The sequence below is a fragment of the Lipomyces chichibuensis genome, assembly GCF_038497645.1.
Source record: "Lipomyces chichibuensis strain CBS 12929 unplaced genomic scaffold V1513scaffold_52, whole genome shotgun sequence".
Taxonomy (NCBI): domain Eukaryota; kingdom Fungi; phylum Ascomycota; class Lipomycetes; order Lipomycetales; family Lipomycetaceae; genus Lipomyces; species Lipomyces chichibuensis.
In genome coordinates this window covers 54,065-72,576 of record NW_027117504.1, presented here as the reverse complement: position 1 = coordinate 72,576, position 18,512 = coordinate 54,065, and the positions used below count along the sequence as shown (strand labels likewise).

Here is an 18,512-nt window from a genome sequence, read left to right as displayed (position 1 = left end):
AGCACAAAAATTATTTTATGGGTACGGCGGGTAGGGTCGCAATGGCTATTTTTGATATTATGAAAAGTTTGGTGGCCATTTTTGATATTTGCCCTAAATGCAATGTATTGAGATAACTATATGGCGTATTGTGATTTGTGAATTGATGATGCGCTTTTAGATGCAGACCAAGAACCTCCCTTCAGGATATAATACGTATATTATTAGCAACATGTTTTCCACATAAATTTATGTGGCAATCACTTGCTTGCAAGCTGCTATGCAACGACTTACCCAATCACGGCAAAATGACCAAGCGCAGATGTAACTATCCTGCAACACACGTACTTCGGTACTTGCATAATTACATTTTACTTTAAGATCCACTCTAAACACATCTTGCCAGATAGCATTCAGATCTTGGCATTTCTGTTCGTAATGTCCAAAATCCGGGAATTGGTGGCCATTTAATACAAGTGAGATTGTATATATATGTAATAACTATTATACAAAATATTAGCTATTATCGCTAATTACCCTTTTTTTAACAACTCGTAAACAATCCGACATTCGACAAGATGGAGATGGACTAGTCTGTATGTATGTCCCTATATGTCCCCGGTCGCTGTCTGCGGTTCGTAAGGTGAACCCAACTCTTCACGGGACAACTCGGAAGTTCCGAAAAAAGATACTTTATGATTGAGTTTATCCTATCGGCTTGCATTCCTTTTGTTTCCACATTTTTAAGCCCGCATCCTATTAGTTCGCCGAAATTCTCAAAGTCGTCTTTCATTATTGAGGCCCAACCTCATCCAAGTCAACTTTTGGGCGAATGGTAGTCAAGTGAGCTCAAGCTCGCATTTAAATAAACATTTTGAATATTATATTATCTATTGACACTATGTGGACTACGTAAATTCCTAAATCAATGTTCGTCTCAATGATCGCAGAAGCCTCTCCTGCTTCGGATGGTTGTGTTCCTCTGAGACTCCACTGAGACAAGCACAGTTGCAGCCCGTCAAGAACATCTTTGTTTAAAATGAGGTCCTTTAACCGTAACGGGCACCCATAAAATGGATAATCTGGAGGGGAAAGCGAGGCAGGTATTGTGCAGCAATCTCGCCAATTCGTACTCTTACGGGATACTCTGGTGCCGTTATCTATAGCCAAGTTCCTTTGACCAAGTCCAAGTGACATGCAGTTTTGGCCGAGTTGAGCGCACTCAAGACAATTTAGAACGAAATTTCATCACTGAATACTGATTACATAGGTTCAGGCTAATTTTGGCGCAGCCCGGCTTCTCCGAATATGAAGTCGCGCCATTAACTGTAGCTGTCGAGGGAAAAATTCTCGGGGCGAACCTTACTTGTGGTTGAAATACTTTAGTGAAAGATATAACTAGGAAATAATTAACTTGTGGATGCAAGTGAAAAAGTGTTCCCAGTTACGGTCCTAAATGCATGCTATATGCTGCCGATCTAGTCAAGAACATCGGCACAAAGTTTAATAAACTTATGCGTTTAAGCTCCTAAATCGCCTCTGACATGGCAATGTTAGGCTGAGGCGGTTTTCATCACGCGGTGAGTTGCCCGTCTTAATAGTTAAGCCCTCCCCCCCCCCCTGACGATCGTTTCCCAGGACAAATTCGATTTTAGAAGCCATTTGCATACCACCACCATTGAACTTTGAAATTTCCAATAAACATCAGCAATGTCGAAGTTACATCAACGCTCTGGAGCTGCCAGCGAACGCGGCCATCCTGCTGGGACTCCTCTTGATGGGTACGCTTCGGAATCCTCCTCCACGACTGCACTCCATCATAGCCCAACAATGTCCGAGTCCGAACTTATGAAAATGGCAGGAAACGATTTTGGTTGGCCGCTACTTATTCATTTCGAGAAATGGTCGACATTGTACCGCAACATGCCGAACATGTTACTCGAGAATAATGGACCTGTGGCCCGAGACCACTTAGCGAATGAGCGAAATTACCTCGCGTATACGCGTACCAGTGTCAGTTTTGCAACCATTGGATTGGCGGTTACTGCTGCGTTTAGAGGCTACGGAGATGGGATTTTGATTGTCGGAAAGATTATTGGAGGTGGGTTGCAAATTTTACTAGACTGGAGACTCTCACGTGGTCGTTCTTCAGTTGCGGCAATGCGGACGTAAAGTTATTAACTCGATGTATAGCTCTCTTCACAATTCTTGCTATTTCTCTGATGGTCATTGGAACATACAGATACTACGTCACTGCTATATGGCTGCAGCGTGGCAAGTTCCCGCCGAGCAGAGCGTCCATTTTGAACATTACGATCGTGGCTTGCTCGGTATGTATTGTCTCGTCTTGTCAAAATCTGGCGTTCCGCATACAATGTACGGTTCTAACGTTGCTTAAAAGTTGATTGCCATCGCGTTCATTCTGATTGTGATAAACACGTCACGTCGGTCAAGCGAAGAATGAGAGGTAGAGTTACAACTTAACAAGTAAGGAGTTATTCTGTTGTTGCAGCATTTGCACAGGTGTTTTTGTGGATTGATTGTTTGCGCTGGAAATTTAATTTTTGATAAAGAGACATTATATTGTTTGACTATTGCATGACTGTATGGTGGTCAAAAGTAGAAAAGTTTATAGAGCATATTTTGTGCGAAGTTGGACTATTTCGAAGCGTCAACATTTCCAGCGATAATGCTAGAGTGTAGAAATTGCATTTTATTTTTGTGTTTGTTTTTAAGTGCGATTCAGTATATACTCATTGAGTATGAAACTGCATTGCATATGGCGGCTTTAATGTTGGTACGATAATATATTAATGAATGATGTCAGTAATTATATAATCTTACATTCGTATCGCGCGATATCTTTTTTTATTAAAACGGTCAAATTAGTCGAATGGAATTGGTCGCATGCTACTACCAGGGACACTTCGTAGTTCGCCGGTATGACTTAATTGACTTGCCGCGATAGCACTGGGCACCTTAATTCCGCAACAGTCGCCCCACACACCATCGACATGTACGTGACCCTCATGCTGTGTCAATTTCTTTTCCTCGGAAGTCTCCTTCTCACTAGGTAATTCTCCAATAGGCAGAATCTTGCCGAACAAGAAATGCTGCATTATAGGAACTTTCCCTAGTACCTCCGCCTTATACATCTTGATCATTCCCTCGCTAACTTTTTCCCAAGTCTTCACGCCCGAGATGTCATCCAACATTGGCGAACTCCACCTCAGAGACGCCGTCTTGACACTATTAATAAACGCAACGGCTGCCAGATACATGTAGTCTTTACCGTACATCTCTAACACATCCGCATCATGAATACTGCGCGGTCGCAAATACTTGTGCGTAGAAAGCTGCGCAGCACCAAATAAAAAAGGAAGAAAATGATAATCGTCCAAGCCCCAGACACCATGCGATCCCGCCGGCTCCAGCCAATATTGTGACTGAACTACCCGCATAAGGGCAATATATTTATTAAATACGCGAAGAACGATGGCTGGAAAATCCGACTGTTGCAAAACGTTGAGCCGTGACAAACATAGAAGGAAACATATAAAATTGAGTTCGTGGCCGGATCCGTAGTCTATTCGAGTTCTGTTACCAAACGACTCGACGAGGTATGTCTGCAAGTCTATTAAGTTGTCTTCTTGTACGTCGGGAAAATGCTTCCGAAAGACATCAGGAAGTTGACTTTCTAAATCATCGTAAAATTCGCGAAAGGCCGGGTTTCCGAAGCGAGACTTCTCGTTTGGCACAGCCGGGTGGAGGACAGACAAATTTTGTATTTCATCGAGGAGACTCAGTATTGATTTCGTGGCCTAATAGATATTTAATATTCATTTGACAATGTTTCGGCTAATTCCTAACGAAATCTATGACATACCTCTGATTCCACGCATTCGAATGAATTTGGACGTCCGGTAGCGGCTTCTCGCAGATCAATGACAAATTGTACTAACGCGTTATAGGTTTCCGATCCCTGAAACACGTCAAGATCCTCCTGCGTAAGAATTCTCGGGGAAGGTTTATCTGAGGCCATTTCAATCCATTTGCCAGCTCAGATTGTTAAGGCGATGCAGACAATTCCTCTTGAGCGGAATATAATTCACTCGACTATGGCAGAAGTGAGGTCGAAGTCCTAAACACCAGCATCTCTCCATGCGGCGCTGAAGCGGGGGAGATTCTCGTTGAGCATCACGGGAGTTCCATCCACATCGCCACCTTCGGCGGCCGCGGTCTCCACGTCAACCATGATTTAGCGCTTGAGATTATTCGAGACTCGTACATGAATATCTTCCTGACTCTGGTTTACCAAAAATTACACAGATGATTGTTTGACAACGAAGCAATCTCCGGTTATATATAATATCTGTCAGAATGGCTTCAGCAGCATCACGGCGGCTACTAAAAGAGTACAGCGCGCTGCAAAGAGAGAATAATGTATCTGAATCATCTGCCTCGGCAAGTTTAATCACTGAAGTGTCCATTTCTCCAGTTTCACAAGAAGATTTATTTTATTGGACGGGTGTCATAACTGGCATACCAGGTAGCCCGTATGAGGGTATGATTGATATGTACTCTTGTAATTACAGGTCGCTAATGCTACAGCTTAGGCGGCTGTTGGAAAATTGATATTAGAATTCCGAACACGTACCCTCTGCATCCTCCGGAGATTAAATTTGTAACGCCCATATGTCATCCGAATATACACTTCAAGGTATATTCATATTTAGTGTCACATTTTAAATTTGCTGCAATGCTAAGAGCTCTATAGACCGGTGAAGTCTGCCTTGACGTATTGAAGAGCCATTGGACAGCCGCATGGACGTTACTGTCGGCCTGCATTGCGGTACGTGCACTCTTGAGTGATCCGGAGATTGATAGTCCCCTCAATATAGATGCAGGTATGTTAATAATTTTCACTAGGATAGACTGAGCATAAAAACTGACATATTGCTTTTAGCTAACATACTGCGATGCGGTGATACAACGGGATACGATAGTTTAGTGCGATATTTTACGAACAAGTATGCTAGATTAGATCGCTAACACTCAATGGGAGTAAAGGAACAAAAAGTTCGAGCGCGTAATTCATTTATATTGACATGATGCCTTATATCACACAACATGAAACTCTACAGTCCATAAAAAACATATTCTAAGAGCAAGCATGGTTAACACAATGTGATTCCACTTCAGAGATGTCCATACTATATCTCTAAATTCATCATATTGGTACCTCTTCGCTGCCATCAAACAAAGCAATGAATGATCGTATCACAACAAGATCATCTATGAAAGCTTTCTCTTCAAAGCACGCTGAGCTTTCCTGCGCTTCCTCAACTTATGCTTCTTGATCTTCAACTTCCGTTTCCGCATGACACTAGTGGCACGAATCAAAGGCCTTCGATTTTTTCTCCCTAACTGCAACGGTCTGAATCCCTCAATGCTGCCATCAGGACCGACAACACCAACCATAACTCTAATTGCACTGTCTCCCTTCTCATCTAATCTCTTTTGCAACTCACGAATACTCTTGAAATCGACGTCCATAGCCGCAATGCACTTCAAAGTCGAAACAATATCTGCAGCCGAAAACATATCAGCGTTCTCGCCATCAAGGTCAATACCCTGCGAGAATTTCACTTCGACCATCTTCATAGCCGCGTCGGAAATGCCAGATTCCCGAGATGGCTCAACACCGGGAGGCGGAGGTGGTCGGTTGCTACGCAGTTGCTCAAGTGCGCTGTACGGTAAGGATTTCATGACTGGGTCAAGAAGTTGTCCGGACGCAGAAGTCGTGCCGAGAGGGAATGCAAGAGGTTCCATATCGAGATTAACCATGGAATCCTCATCACCAGCTTCGAGAGCCGCAGGAAGTTCGCTGAAGGGTGTAAATGTGGATAAAGCTTCCGTAGAAAGCAAGCTGTTGTGGAGACTGTTGCTGAGATGGAGAGGTCGGAATCCAGTAAAGAATGAATCATAAGCTAGGCCTGTTCAACGGTCGTTAGCAATGTTCAACGCAGCTAAATATAATTTCCTCATGATTCATCAGGCCAAAATTAATACATACTAGAAAGGCTGACGTGATTGGTAGCCGGAGCCTTCGGCGACTTCGAAACAAAAGTTTTGGATGAGCTATCATCTACTTCAGCTTGCCTTTTAACGAGTTTCTTCAACTGTTTGCGTCCACGAGATGGCTTAGGAAACTTCGATGAGGCCGACGATGAAGATGACGATGACGAGGAATACCTGCGTGACCTGCTCGAGAATGATTCTGCTGTGGTCGCTGGTGTCGACAACGCATGTTGCTGTAAACTTGACAATACTGGCCGAGCTCGATAGCCTGCATTTGTCGCGTTTCGCGCGAATGACTGAAGAATGGCTCTAGAAACCATTTTTAGCTCGGCTTATATTATCAGACCAAGAGCCCGTGAATGTCGAATGAGTAATCAGCTGGAGGATTCGACTCCTTATCCGATTCTCAAGAGACGAAAAAAATGCCGACAGTATCTGCGAGATGAATGTGGAGGAATTGCGTTGAGATTTTGTGTCAACTTTGTATCCTAACAACGATTTGACGAAAAGTCACTCGATGCTCCTCCAGAAGGTCAGGCGGTTCTACGTGGTGCCAGTCTCCTTTTAGAATAGCGCAAAATGTTTTACTGATCGGTACGACAGGTACCATCATCTTGCAAATATGTTAGCATTCTGGGCCTTGTACCACATTTTCCTTAAAGTTTTGACACCAAAATATTGGCGTGTTATGGCGCACCCAACAGGAGCAGGGAGGTTAGGGCTATAACTCCACAAGTCCGCAAGGTCCTAACCCTAGTCGAATGTCAACGTGCTAATCGGTCGTGGTGCACGACATTACAATGGACAGATAATTATTTAGCCTATCGATATTCACTTGTCATCAATTCTATAGCTCGAATGTCTCTAACATCTGCATTTTGACAATCAAGATGAAGACGTCAATACCGGATGGCCGGCCCGTTCAAATAGTCCATCAACACATTTGGGAGCTGATTTACTTACACATGCACCATATCGTACCTCACCAAGTCTATTCCCCTTTTACTTAGACGCATTCACAACTCTTCATGGTCTCCATTCTCCCTCAGACCAATTGAGGTGGTATACGTATCCCACAGTGCATTATACGCAGCACTTAGTCTCTCGACTTTTGCTTGCAGATCTTCATAGGACCCTTGGTTGTTAGCAGGTTTGTCTTCTCCAGTGTCAACGATAGCGATAGCCTCGGAGCCAACATGCGTAACGTCACTGATAGAAAACGTGACGTTGGACTCATCAGATTCAGGTATAGAAAGCCAGACGTCGTTGTTCGAAGCATATGATGCATCATATGAGAATCTTAGAGATTCTTGCCTTGTGTAATGTTCTGAGGGGAGCGTTTGGAGTACCTTAACAACATAGACAGGACCTAAATGCATGATGAGTTAAGACAAAGTAATAGAATCTACGTAAAAAATTCTAACCTCTCCCTGGCTTTATGTTTCTAAGCACTTGATGTGTTGATATGTCCCAAACAATCACTGTTCCATCTTGTGACCCTGAAACTAACAGAGTGCCATCAAACGATAAGTCCAATGATAGCACCTTTTCGGAATGCTGTGCGAATTTCGGAGTTGATTCAGTGGAAACTTCAACAATTCGTTGCAGGCCTCCAACGTATTCTAATCCAACTCCATCACGCGGCTGCCGATACAGATCAACGTGATATATGACACCGTAGTCACAGCCAGCATAAATCGCACGCTCTGCTGGGTCTACAACAATACTTAGCAACGCTTCCTTGAAAACGAATGTTGTGTGCAACCGAAGGTCAGACGCATTCCACACCTATTTATGTTGTTTAGCATTGCGTTTTGAATCTCTGCGAAAGGACGACTTACTCGGCAAGATCCATCAAGTGATATACTATAAAGCCGTGAATCCAATATCCCGCCATAACCGCAATATAAACCTGTCACTTCAAGGCTATGCTGATTCGCACAGGCTAACGGTTGCACATCATTGTAGTTCAATTGGGCATTGCACAGTTCAACGGTTCGCCATGAGTATATTCGAGCATCGGTACCAGCGCTGAATAATACTGAATCATCTTGACTAAACACTAAGCAGCTGATCGAGCCGTAATGGATATCCTTGTAGATCAAACAGGCCCCAGAACCCAGCTATGTATGTATTAGTATTGAAGGTCCAGATCCATCTACGTATTCGTTCTGAAAAAAGGAGCCTTACCTCCCATAATATTAATTTGCCGGTATGTGTTCCAGCTGCCAAAAACTTCATTGAATGCGACGCCACGATGCATGTTAATTTCTCCTGTAAGACCAGCTTCTGCATTGGCGCTTCTTTCGTGATAGAATATGAGTGGATTATAGGTCGATCTGATTGTACGGATAGTATACATGAATCTAAAACTGCGGTTCGGTTACAGAATGATCCGTTTTGCTTGAAAGTCCGGATTGGTGTCGACGTCTCGAGTTTGCATACTGCAAGCAGACCGTCGACCTTGGATCCAGAAGACACAGTACCATAAAGCAGATATTCGTCGCTCATTTTATATATGAACCCCCTAGAATCGAGGTAAAATCGGCTTGGTACGTCTAGTAAGTCTTCAATTGATTTTTTCCCAACCGCGAATTGAAAATTTCCGTGCGGCTCGGCACCGACAGCCGCGTGGAAAATGAACGTGCGTACTCGACGCGTTAAAAAAAAACTTATATTGTATTAACTATCTAGTCTGTTTTCCACATTCTCAACAGCTCAGTTGAAATAGTATTCATATCATGGTCAATTACGTCGCCACGTTAATTTCAAAAGCTCCTATTTTGGAAGAGCAACGGCAAGCCTGGCGGGATCTTCTCGCGAAGCTGCAGCTCTCTATTTCGGACAACAAAAAGCTATCCGGCAGAGCAGAGGACTTCTTTTTCGACCTTCCAGAGAGTCTGGGACTTGAGGCTCTGAAAACAGAAGTCAATACAGTATGCAAGGAAAAGGCTATTGATATTGCATTGCAGCCGAATGATCGGTATAGAAGAGGAAAAAGACTTGTGGTGTTTGACATGGACTCGACCTTGATCCAGCAGGAAGTCATTGACATGATTGCCGCCTACGCTGACGTAGAAGACCAGGTTTCTGTATGCGCATTAAGAGGTTATATTGCAAAGGTCATGAAGCTAACGCCAGTCAGTCCATAACGTCTCTTGCCATGAACGGACTCATTGATTTCAACGAGTCACTGCGACGACGAGCCTCACTATTAGAAGGCGTTCCCTCTACAGTCTTCGAATCGCTGAAATCGCAAATCTGTCTTACTCCAGGAGCACATGAACTGTGCAAGATCCTAAAAAAAGAGGGATGCCAGCTAGCTGTTCTTAGCGGCGGCTTCATTCCATTGGCAAACTGGATCAAGGGTATATTGGGGCTCGACTACGCTTTCGCCAACCAGGTAGGGTATCTCTATGCTTCTGGCGGAGTTATGAATATTCTGCTAATATGGATAAAGCTCGAAGTCTCTGAGGATGGAACAGCGTTGACCGGCAAGGTCTTGGGCGACATAGTGAATGCTGAGCGGAAGGCGCATTTGTTGAGGCATCTTGCTGAGATGGGAAATATCGAATTAGCCGAGGTAAGTTGCCGTTGGTGGATCTAGTCTCGGATCTTCGCTAACATAAGTGAAGTCGATGGCAGTCGGTGACGGCGCCAATGATCTAAAGATGATGGATACTGCAGGTTATGGCATCGCTTTCAATGCTAAACCTATTGTTCAAGAGAAGGCACCCGCTCGCCTCAATGCTGTTTCTCTGCAAGACGTGTTATATATACTAGGATACTCATTGGATGAGCAGAATGCTCTACTAGAAAACTAGAGTAATATAGTCGCAATTGAGAGCTTGAAATGTGGACAACGTTACAGATCTATTGCTTACTGAAGTCACTCGAATCGGTATGCATGCATCAATACAAGCATCAGATAATTTACTGCACTAGTAGTCATACTGCTGTTCATCTTCTGCACGCCTCGGAATGCCGACTCTCGCAGTTACTTCTAGTGGCCCAGTATTCTTAATGAAATCAAGCTGCTCCTCGGACTTTGCTAGTAGTAGTCCAACCATTCCCGTAGCGTTGACCGAAACTCCTCCGTACGATTCCTGACCCCGGGGTGCTAGGAACATCCAGTCCTTGGTCATGGCAAAGTTGAAAGATATGTTCCGTTGACCACGCTCTCGTAGAGTTGTAAGCGTGCGAGCAAGTAAAGCGGAAAATCGCATAACTAGATCGTCGGTACTAGGATTTTTAGGGACGGGGAGGATGAAGTGGGCAAATGAGACGCCAGGATGGCTGGTTGGAAATTGGCCTATAGCATCTACAGCGAAGAGCCATGTTAGTCATGGCATAACATTTGAAAGATCACTCACGCACGTCTATCGTACCTTTACTAACAGGATTTCCATATGACAATGCAACGTCCGGTAATAATCTCAAGTCATGTGGAACCGGAATGAACTGAATGTGCTTGTGCTCCTGGCTCGCGCCTGATAACTCTCCGCAGTTGTAAAATGCAAGCAGTCGCGAACCGCTTTCGACATTCGCTTGTAAACATTCCCATGTAGCACTTAAATCTTCTTCCGATAGCGGTGCGCGCTGTGGCTCGAATTCTTTAGTAATACACAGGAAGTGGTACGGAACGATGCTGAATTTGTTCAGAATGAGCGAGTAGCGGTCGCCGAGTTCGCATAAGAACAGATCCGGCTCCGGAATTAAGAACGGGTTGAACTAATGCAGATAAGAATCGATCCATACTTGAAATTAGTTTCGAATGTTTAGACCATCTAATACCTTCGGCTTGGGAGCTGCATTCTCCTCTCTCGCAGGTACCGGCTTCTGCGCCAGGTTTGGAGCTACTCGAACGCGGAACTAAAGTTAGTTAGCATCAACGCAGTTACAAATGGAAAGGTAGCGTACTGTAAGGCCTCCAGCTGCAACATCTATCTCTGTGGACGGGGTGAATGTCAATGATCCGGAATTGACCGCAGCGCTAAACTTGGACCGTATCAGATCTGGAAACGCGTCTGATAGCGGCGGCAACATTTTGATAAACGAACCAGAGCAATGAGCGCGTGGTATTGATTTAGTAGCTATTTGTGGGATTTGTTTGGTTAAGATACGGGTCGGCAACAGCATGCAGTGTAATTCGATATGGTCCATACCGCAGTCCAGTAATAAGGTTCCCGAGCACCGCTTTTCAATGTGTTGTTGACTGGGGCATACACAAGTCCCTGAGTGCATGTATGGCAATAACAATTTCTAATTTCTGCACCATTGCAGAGGCTAGGAAACTAATAAAGCTACGACAGGGTGTCAGGGTTTCTCAATGTTCTCCTATTGCGATGATGGCTTTTCTAATCGACGATCGCCCTCTTCTGCTATTGCCCACGGCCTAATATAACTGCGACCAAAATCAGATAATTAACTCGAAAGACTCGAGTTTCGACTTACCTTATCCTTCTCGGCGCGCAGACAACATACAGAACATTACGCCGTATGTTGCGTGTATCATACGGTCTCCTTCTTTCCAATTTATTGACACGTCGGCTGCGAAGCTATCACTTCTAATTAGTCCATGAAAGGTTTACTTCTCTTCACTGATTCAATACATACGAATTCCCTCGTATTCTCGCCCCTTGACATCAAGAATATGTGATACAGTGCCAAAGCTGTAGGGTATATTGATCCTAGTACGCCATAGATTGCTAACGCAAAGCTGACAGGTGCACACCTTACCGCGGCACTCGTTGTGGATGACTTCCGGTGCCTCCAAGCGAAGACGTGCAAGAAGCAAAGAGCAGCCATGAAATATTCAAGCAAGCTAAGGGACAGTATAAAACAAAAGAAGTACCTATTTAGCTGCTGGTATACACACTCCGCATTTCACGTCCGATAGTTTAAGCTCACCTATAGTTACGGGCTCCAATACAATTGTTCAGCCATGCGCAATGGTGATCCATGAAATCTAATACAATTAGTGCTGTTAAGAGAAGTCAGGTAAGCACAACGGTACCTATGCAACTGTCACAATCTCTACAGTGAATGGCTCGCGCTGGCCTCCATATTCTACACACTGTGCAATAATTGATTGGCAGGTAGAGTGGACGATCTTCGTCATACTGCCGGCAGTTGACAGTTACAGATAATGGTGCAATATTCAATGGCCCAGCCTCCCTTTTCTCTGTGTCTGATGTTTCAATGTGAATATTGCGAGGAAGGATCTATAATGCGTTGGATAGAGATACACAATTCCTATTGAGCTGCTGGACTCACTCCGGGATCAGATCCAGCGGATCGAACTAACGACATAACACAAAGAAGTAGAATGTAGGAAAATACGATTGGGAGAGATGGAGAGATATTGTTCCATATCCAGGGCGCCCTAGTATGCCTAACATTAGTTACTGCTTGGTCCAAACGAAATGGGGCGGAATTAGACCACCTACGTAAACCCGAAAAATAGCCCGGCAGGCACCGCAATGGCAGCAAACACTACTAAGACTGAAAAAGGTTTGCCCGCACTTTGGAAGTGTCCTTTCAAGTAAAATGTCGCGTGCCCCGGAAACATTTGATAGTTTCGTAAATGATGTCTGGACGACTCAATCTCTGGGTTCTGAACCGGACCTGGCGGTCCTGACCCGCGCTCCTCTGTTGAACCAGGCATTCTAGCAGATAAACCTTGGATGCGGCCTTGCTGTAGATCGGGCAGCGCTGGTTAGAACGCGTGTATAGTTTTACAGATAGCAACAGGAAGCAAGTTTCGCAACGACACCAAACGCGACAGCACAAAGCGGCGTGCGGCTGCGGGGAAAAACAACGTTGACTCGCTGAGAAATACCGGGTTAGGGCTTGCAAGGCTCGATAGTTCCCTATATCAAGCTTTATATGTAATAGATATCAAAATTCCTTTTGCACTAATGACAAGCTAAGAGGGGTCCCTCTATATAAAATCATAATACCTCAATAATAAAACTCCTAATCCGAAATACCACATTCCACACCTACCCTAAGTTCCGTAGCTGACATCCTTAACTACTCCCAAGCCACGCGTACGCCCCTCTCTAAATAAAACTTTCTGTCCAGGTTTGATATACTCAGGCCTAAGCATGAATCGAAACCTCATAGTCGCCCGATCGCCTGTCCTGATGTACGGCCTATCCAGCTCCACAATTGTACATGTCTGTGCAACGGCACCGACATGTAGCATAGCCTGATATCGGGTCTTGATAGTCGTGGCATGCTGCAAAATTAAAACTTCGGCCACAAATTCTCGCACAGACCGCGGAGGCTCGGCGCCTTGTGCAAGCACTACCATACCTTTTCGGACGTCCCGTCGTCGAATCTTCTTCATGGCAAAGCTCACTGACTGCCCTGCACGTGCGGTATCAACGCTCTGGCGTTTCCGCTCAATGGACCTGATGGCGGTGCTGCTGAACTGCCCAAGCGAGTCCGGTCCGAGATACACACTGTCCCCGGCATGCACAGTACCACTCAACACCACACCAGACACAACTGTACCAACAAACGGCACGGAAAATGTATCGTTTACTTCGAACTCGAACGGTGCTGTCTCGTCAAACTGGCCGTGGAAAGGGAGAAGATTCAGAAACATTCGAACATGATCGAGACCTTGTCCTGTGACACTGGAAATTTGAAAGACAGGGCATATCCGTTGTGATACAAAATTTGTAGCAGCCTCTGCGACATCCCGATTCGAATTAATAAATACTGGCATTTTACGGCAACCAGGTGATCGTAGTATCTTGCTGATTTGGTTGACGGTCGATTGCAGAATATTCGGAGGGCACTGGAGTCGTTAGTAAATACTAATGCAAGAAGCATAGTCTTGCATACCATGTCGACCTTGGTCACGCAAATAAATACCGGAACATTCAATGCCAAAGCAACACCAAGATGCTCTTTAGCCATACCAATCATTCCTGCGTTTGCACCAACGATCAGCATTACAAAATCTACAAGAGAATTAGTCGAGTTCATAGAGCATATAGATGAACTTACCTGGAGATCCTCCCATAAGTCCAAAAACCGTGGTCTTCAGATACTTCTCATGCCCAGCAAGATCAATGAAGGTAAGCACCTTCCTGCTACCAGCGACTATCTCCTTCCAAGATGCCTTGTAAGTACCGCCACTGGCGCCTACCGTACGACCAGTCTCATCAAAGCCCATTATCTCCATGCCCACACTAGATGTACGCCCTGTTTCAATCTCATGCTTATGTCTGAACAGATTAACACGAGCTTTACCTCGCCCATCATCAAGACCACCTTTCGTCAGCACACCCAGTAATGTGGATTTACCAGCATCTACGTTGCCGACCACCGCCACCCTAATCTCCAGAAGTTGTGACACCGACACTGCGCGCTCTCGTATTAAAACTCGGCCTACTTTTGTCACTTCAAAACCGTGCTTTTTCTCACTTTTATCGCCTTGCTGTTCTGTAGAATAGAGCTCCGTCACAGCGCAGTCTAACTCAGCGAGTATACACACAGATTTTATGTTCTCCAATGCCAGATCGTACTCCTGCGGCGTTAACTCGATTTTCATATTTGGATCCAAAGGGTCATGGGTTAAAGATAAAATGCCTTCTCCTCGTCCATCTTCTACCACTTGCCGTATTAATGACACTAGTTCAGTTTTGTGTTCTGCGAGATTTAGCATGCATTCCTTATACGCGATTCGTGATTCCGAGGGCGTCGGCGCGTCGTTCAATGTCAAGGTCGCTAGAACATCAAGTTCCGACTGAATCGAATGCGCCGATGCATTATCCACAGATCCGGGCTTGGTTGAAGATGATTTAGGCCTCTTGCCGTTAGAAATAGCATTTGGTTTCTTGCCGTTGGCTGCTGCTGCTGACTGGGAGTGAACGTATGCGGCGAACTCGTTTAGTGACGTCATGGAGTGCTGCAATTATTAATAATAATTATGCCCAAGGTAATAACGAAAAATAAAATAGAGTGCAGTAATGATAAGGAGGATAAATTCTCCTTACATACAGCATTCCGTGATTAATGGTAGCCTATTACGCAAACCAATATTTGGTATGACATATATTTGACCAGGCGGGCTTTATTAGAATTGGGAGGAAACTCTCGTTTTAAATAGTATTTTGGCAGTACTGGCAACGTTGAAAATGGAAGCCAGATTAACTTCCAGTATATGATGAGTTCGATTGAAGACTCACATACGATTTGGGCAGCTGCAGTTTTGACGGCGCGAATCTATGCTATCATTATAGCGCAGCTGTACAAGTTCGAAGCCTGCTTAGGAAATTCTCTGTAACTATGCAAGACCCCAAATATAATACACAAGATTATACAGCACGTTAATGAATTATGACCAATGCAACTTCGGAGAAATTCATCACATCCTGAAATATTATATTCTACATATAGGCATTATCGATCGCACGAACACTGAGATACCTTTTCTTACAAGCTCTTCATCTCTCGCGCTGTATTCTCTTAGGTTAGTCACCGTCTGACTCATCCACGTCAATCCCACCACCCTATGACTGCGTCGGCGGACTTATAAGAACAACTGCATCACCTCGGACAAAAAGCATTTCACTTTGTTTCTTGATGGTCTGCAAAGAGCGTTAGGAAGGCTATCACCTACACCAAACATAATACGAGAAAACCGCGAATTACGTAGTAGCGATCACAAGAAAAGTGATCACAAGAAAGTGACAAGAGTTACAATTCTCGTACCTTTAAGTCTGCTTCTTCATCGTCCATTACGTAGACAGTTTCTTCTACATCAGACAGAACCAAGTTGCAATGCGAGTCATATGCCTAAGATCGTGCATGTTAACTACTGTGTCTTTCCACACTTCTTTGCAGTAAAAGAAATACCAATGACTCATAACATACGTGTAATCTGCCTCGTATCTCCCTGTCTCCCTTCAGCTTAACGAACACTCGCTCGTTCAATGACAGCCGTACCAGATCCAGAGGTTCTGAAACAATCGTGTCGTCGAGCTGATCTGCTCCTGTATCTGCCATCTTCGATGTAGATGCTTCTTTGTTGAATTTATATCCTTAAGTAATACTGTACGTGACACACGATTGATCTGAAAAATAGCACTTGTTAGCTTCCCACTTAAACACCAATAATCACAGTAAAGTCATCAAAGCCAGTCACCTCTTAGTATGGCACTAGCACACTCACTTGGATCCAGATTAGCAGATGTCAAGCAGTATTGCGTACATATAATGCACCTGTAGACGCAGGAGTATACAAAATGAAGTTACACCTCTCTTCCACTCTTCCAACTTTTTAGGGTTATTTTGTCAGTGTGCGGCTCATTTCCATAAGATGGCGTTCTGTTAAGTCGTTCTGTACTATTACTTCGTGTTTACCCGGCCTTTTTTTTTTTTGCAGCGACCCCGTTGGGAGTTGAGTTTACACGCCAAATTTTTGTTAACGGCTAATCGGGACATCTGACTGCCCTCCATTTCGACCTTTCAATAGGTATTGAGTCCAGATTACGTGAACGAGCTGTAGGATCGTAACGAATCATAGTTATATTGTGGCAATTATACAACAAGCACTGGAATTTAGAGCCTGCGCACTAGCGGACAAATAACAATGCCGAAACGGCACGCAGACGAAGGCGAGACGCTTGCGTCTCCTGCTGAGGCTCTCAAAAATGGACAGCGTGCAACGCCGGTGCAAGTCGCAGAACATCAAGATGAGGCCATGGGAGAATTTGAAGATCCATATGGAGATGACTTTGAGAGCGAAGACGAGATTGAGGAGGAAGAGGACGAAATTATTGAGCTAAACGACGACGATGAAGACCAGGAAGAAGAAGCTACTGAGGGGTATGAGAACTCAGAAAAGAAGAGCAAGCCAAAAAAAGGTATGTGACTGCGCAAATGTCTGGTTTAGTTGATGGCATATTTATTAATGACATTGCGAACAGATACGCCACGACTATATCTGCCACATCGATCAGCTCCATTAGGTGCTGACGAGGTATTGGAACCCGATCCAACAGTCTATGATATGCTTCATCGGATAAATCTCAATTGGCCCTGTCTTTCATTTGACGTTCTTCCTGACAATCTTGGTAACGAACGTCGCGGATATCCGAAGTCCACGTACTTCGTTACTGGTACACAGTCCAAACGAAAGAAGGACAACGAAATTACTGTTATCAAACTCAGCGACCTCAGTAAGACACTAGAAATTGACGATGACTCTGAACAAGAATCTGATAATGACGAACACGATTCGGAGCCGATCTTGGAGTCACGGTCGCTGCCTACGACAGACACGACCAACAGAATTCGGGTATCCCCACACGCGGCTAATACAAATGAATATCTTACTGCCTCTATGTCCGAGTCCGGCGATGTTTATATTTGGGATATTACACCACATTTCACGGCTTTCGACACTCCCGGAACTACGATTACAAAGGCGATGAACAGACCGGTGCACACTATTCGAGCGCATGGAGGAGTTGAAGGCTATGCGCTGGACTGGTCCCCTCATGTTACTACGGGACAGCTACTTACTGGTGACGTCACCGGTAGAATTCATCTGACGACAAGAGGTACTAGCTCTTGGACGACGGATAAGATCCCATTTATTGGTCACGACGGCGGAGCAAGCGTGGAGGAGCTGCAGTGGAGTCAATCGGAAAAGTCTGTCTTCGCTAGCGGTGGTAGCGATGGATTTATACGAGTCTGGGATATTCGAAGCAAGAAACACAAGCCAGCGTTGTCGGTCAGAGCATCCACTAGCGATGTTAATGTCATGTCATGGAGTAAGAACGTGTCATACTTGCTTGCTAGTGGGCATGACGATGGTTCGTGGAGTATCTGGGATCTGCGAACATTTAAAGCCAACGGGAATGATGAGTCACCTCTCCCTGCGGCGTCATTCAGCTTTAACAAGTCACCCATTACATCAATTGAGTTCCACCCAACTGAGGAGTCCATTGTCGCTGTCTCCTCCGAAGACAACACAGTCATGTTGTGGGATCTTTCCGTTGAAGCTGACGACGAAGAAATTGCTGCCCAGAGACGTGACGATGCGTCGGGAGAGCTTGATGATATCCCACCGCAGTTGTTGTTCGTTCATTGGCAGAAAGATGTGAAGGAAGTGCACTGGCATCGTCAAATTCCGGGGATGCTCCTGAGTACCGGCGGTGAGGGTATAAGTGTGTGGAAAAGCATAAGCGTGTAATTCTCGATAAAGTTTTAAAGCGTAGAAAATGTTCATGATTTTCGTTACTTTCGGTTTTGAAATTGCCTGTCCTTTTGTGAATGTCGTACATATGTCATGGAGTAATAAAAGTATGCATCCTTGTTATTAATACTTTTGTAGTCTCTAAACATCAATCGCAAAACTACAGAAGCGACTAATTAGCGAAATGGTTGATTGTACCTCCCATTACCCACATCCCTTGGGTCTTGTG

At 44.6% G+C, this 18,512-nt stretch overlaps 11 protein-coding genes across 11 annotated transcripts; 4 read left to right on the top strand and 7 right to left on the bottom strand.

The window, feature by feature from the left end:
• Nucleotides 1-1,487: 1,487 nt before the first annotated feature.
• V1513DRAFT_452919 (uncharacterized protein) lies at nt 1,488-2,822 on the top strand. The gene is made up of 4 exons (XM_066899179.1): nt 1,488-1,559; nt 1,618-2,080; nt 2,173-2,309; nt 2,381-2,822. Exons 2-4 carry the CDS (start codon nt 1,690-1,692, stop codon nt 2,441-2,443), a joined length of 591 nt encoding a protein of 196 aa, XP_066751051.1. The 5' UTR covers nt 1,488-1,559; nt 1,618-1,689; the 3' UTR covers nt 2,444-2,822.
• On the bottom strand, nt 2,773-4,143 carry V1513DRAFT_466829 (uncharacterized protein). The gene is made up of 2 exons (XM_066900088.1): nt 3,866-4,143; nt 2,773-3,800 (listed from the first exon to the last, which is right to left on the bottom strand). The coding sequence occupies exons 1-2, from the start codon at nt 4,019-4,021 to the stop codon at nt 2,865-2,867; spliced, it is 1,092 nt and encodes a 363-aa protein (XP_066751050.1). The 5' UTR covers nt 4,022-4,143; the 3' UTR covers nt 2,773-2,864.
• Nucleotides 4,144-4,145: 2 nt separating this feature from the next.
• On the top strand, nt 4,146-5,093 carry V1513DRAFT_405688 (ubiquitin-conjugating enzyme/RWD-like protein). Its single transcript, XM_066895616.1, has 4 exons — nt 4,146-4,543; nt 4,596-4,699; nt 4,757-4,886; nt 4,946-5,093. The coding sequence occupies exons 1-4, from the start codon at nt 4,360-4,362 to the stop codon at nt 5,029-5,031; spliced, it is 504 nt and encodes a 167-aa protein (XP_066751049.1). The 5' UTR covers nt 4,146-4,359; the 3' UTR covers nt 5,032-5,093.
• On the bottom strand, nt 5,064-6,575 carry V1513DRAFT_487188 (mitochondrial 37S ribosomal protein mS38). The gene is made up of 2 exons (XM_066900518.1): nt 6,056-6,575; nt 5,064-5,975 (listed from the first exon to the last, which is right to left on the bottom strand). Exons 1-2 carry the CDS (start codon nt 6,378-6,380, stop codon nt 5,275-5,277), a joined length of 1,026 nt encoding a protein of 341 aa, XP_066751048.1. The 5' UTR covers nt 6,381-6,575; the 3' UTR covers nt 5,064-5,274.
• Nucleotides 6,576-6,879: 304 nt separating this feature from the next.
• Nucleotides 6,880-8,658, bottom strand: V1513DRAFT_452909 (quinon protein alcohol dehydrogenase-like superfamily). The gene is made up of 4 exons (XM_066899178.1): nt 8,251-8,658; nt 7,902-8,183; nt 7,485-7,848; nt 6,880-7,429 (listed from the first exon to the last, which is right to left on the bottom strand). The coding sequence occupies exons 1-4, from the start codon at nt 8,569-8,571 to the stop codon at nt 7,077-7,079; spliced, it is 1,320 nt and encodes a 439-aa protein (XP_066751047.1). The 5' UTR covers nt 8,572-8,658; the 3' UTR covers nt 6,880-7,076.
• An 82-nt stretch (nt 8,659-8,740) lies between these two features.
• Nucleotides 8,741-10,049, top strand: V1513DRAFT_420554 (HAD-like domain-containing protein). Its single transcript, XM_066895937.1, has 4 exons — nt 8,741-9,152; nt 9,206-9,463; nt 9,521-9,643; nt 9,696-10,049. Exons 1-4 carry the CDS (start codon nt 8,802-8,804, stop codon nt 9,882-9,884), a joined length of 921 nt encoding a protein of 306 aa, XP_066751046.1. The 5' UTR covers nt 8,741-8,801; the 3' UTR covers nt 9,885-10,049.
• V1513DRAFT_460743 (HIT-like domain-containing protein) lies at nt 10,002-11,106 on the bottom strand (the record flags this gene model as incomplete). The annotated part of the gene is made up of 4 exons (XM_066899858.1): nt 10,002-10,381; nt 10,449-10,791; nt 10,855-10,932; nt 10,981-11,106. The coding sequence occupies 4 exons, from the start codon at nt 11,104-11,106 to the stop codon at nt 10,002-10,004; spliced, it is 927 nt and encodes a 308-aa protein (XP_066751045.1).
• Nucleotides 11,107-11,264: 158 nt separating this feature from the next.
• Nucleotides 11,265-12,834, bottom strand: V1513DRAFT_452901 (DHHC palmitoyltransferase-domain-containing protein). Its single transcript, XM_066899177.1, has 7 exons — nt 12,510-12,834; nt 12,337-12,445; nt 12,077-12,284; nt 11,971-12,028; nt 11,677-11,914; nt 11,515-11,618; nt 11,265-11,464 (listed from the first exon to the last, which is right to left on the bottom strand). Exons 1-7 carry the CDS (start codon nt 12,725-12,727, stop codon nt 11,398-11,400), a joined length of 1,002 nt encoding a protein of 333 aa, XP_066751044.1. The 5' UTR covers nt 12,728-12,834; the 3' UTR covers nt 11,265-11,397.
• A 131-nt stretch (nt 12,835-12,965) lies between these two features.
• Nucleotides 12,966-15,260, bottom strand: V1513DRAFT_452897 (P-loop containing nucleoside triphosphate hydrolase protein). The gene is made up of 3 exons (XM_066899176.1): nt 14,083-15,260; nt 13,918-14,036; nt 12,966-13,870 (listed from the first exon to the last, which is right to left on the bottom strand). The coding sequence occupies exons 1-3, from the start codon at nt 14,978-14,980 to the stop codon at nt 13,070-13,072; spliced, it is 1,818 nt and encodes a 605-aa protein (XP_066751043.1). The 5' UTR covers nt 14,981-15,260; the 3' UTR covers nt 12,966-13,069.
• A 1-nt stretch (nt 15,261) lies between these two features.
• V1513DRAFT_452893 (uncharacterized protein) lies at nt 15,262-16,386 on the bottom strand. The gene is made up of 3 exons (XM_066899175.1): nt 15,955-16,386; nt 15,793-15,876; nt 15,262-15,668 (listed from the first exon to the last, which is right to left on the bottom strand). Exons 1-3 carry the CDS (start codon nt 16,084-16,086, stop codon nt 15,591-15,593), a joined length of 294 nt encoding a protein of 97 aa, XP_066751042.1. The 5' UTR covers nt 16,087-16,386; the 3' UTR covers nt 15,262-15,590.
• Nucleotides 16,387-16,476: 90 nt separating this feature from the next.
• V1513DRAFT_405668 (WD40-repeat-containing domain protein) lies at nt 16,477-18,406 on the top strand. Its single transcript, XM_066895615.1, has 2 exons — nt 16,477-16,946; nt 17,010-18,406. The coding sequence occupies exons 1-2, from the start codon at nt 16,673-16,675 to the stop codon at nt 18,278-18,280; spliced, it is 1,545 nt and encodes a 514-aa protein (XP_066751041.1). The 5' UTR covers nt 16,477-16,672; the 3' UTR covers nt 18,281-18,406.
• The last annotated feature ends 106 nt before the right edge of the window (nt 18,407-18,512 follow it).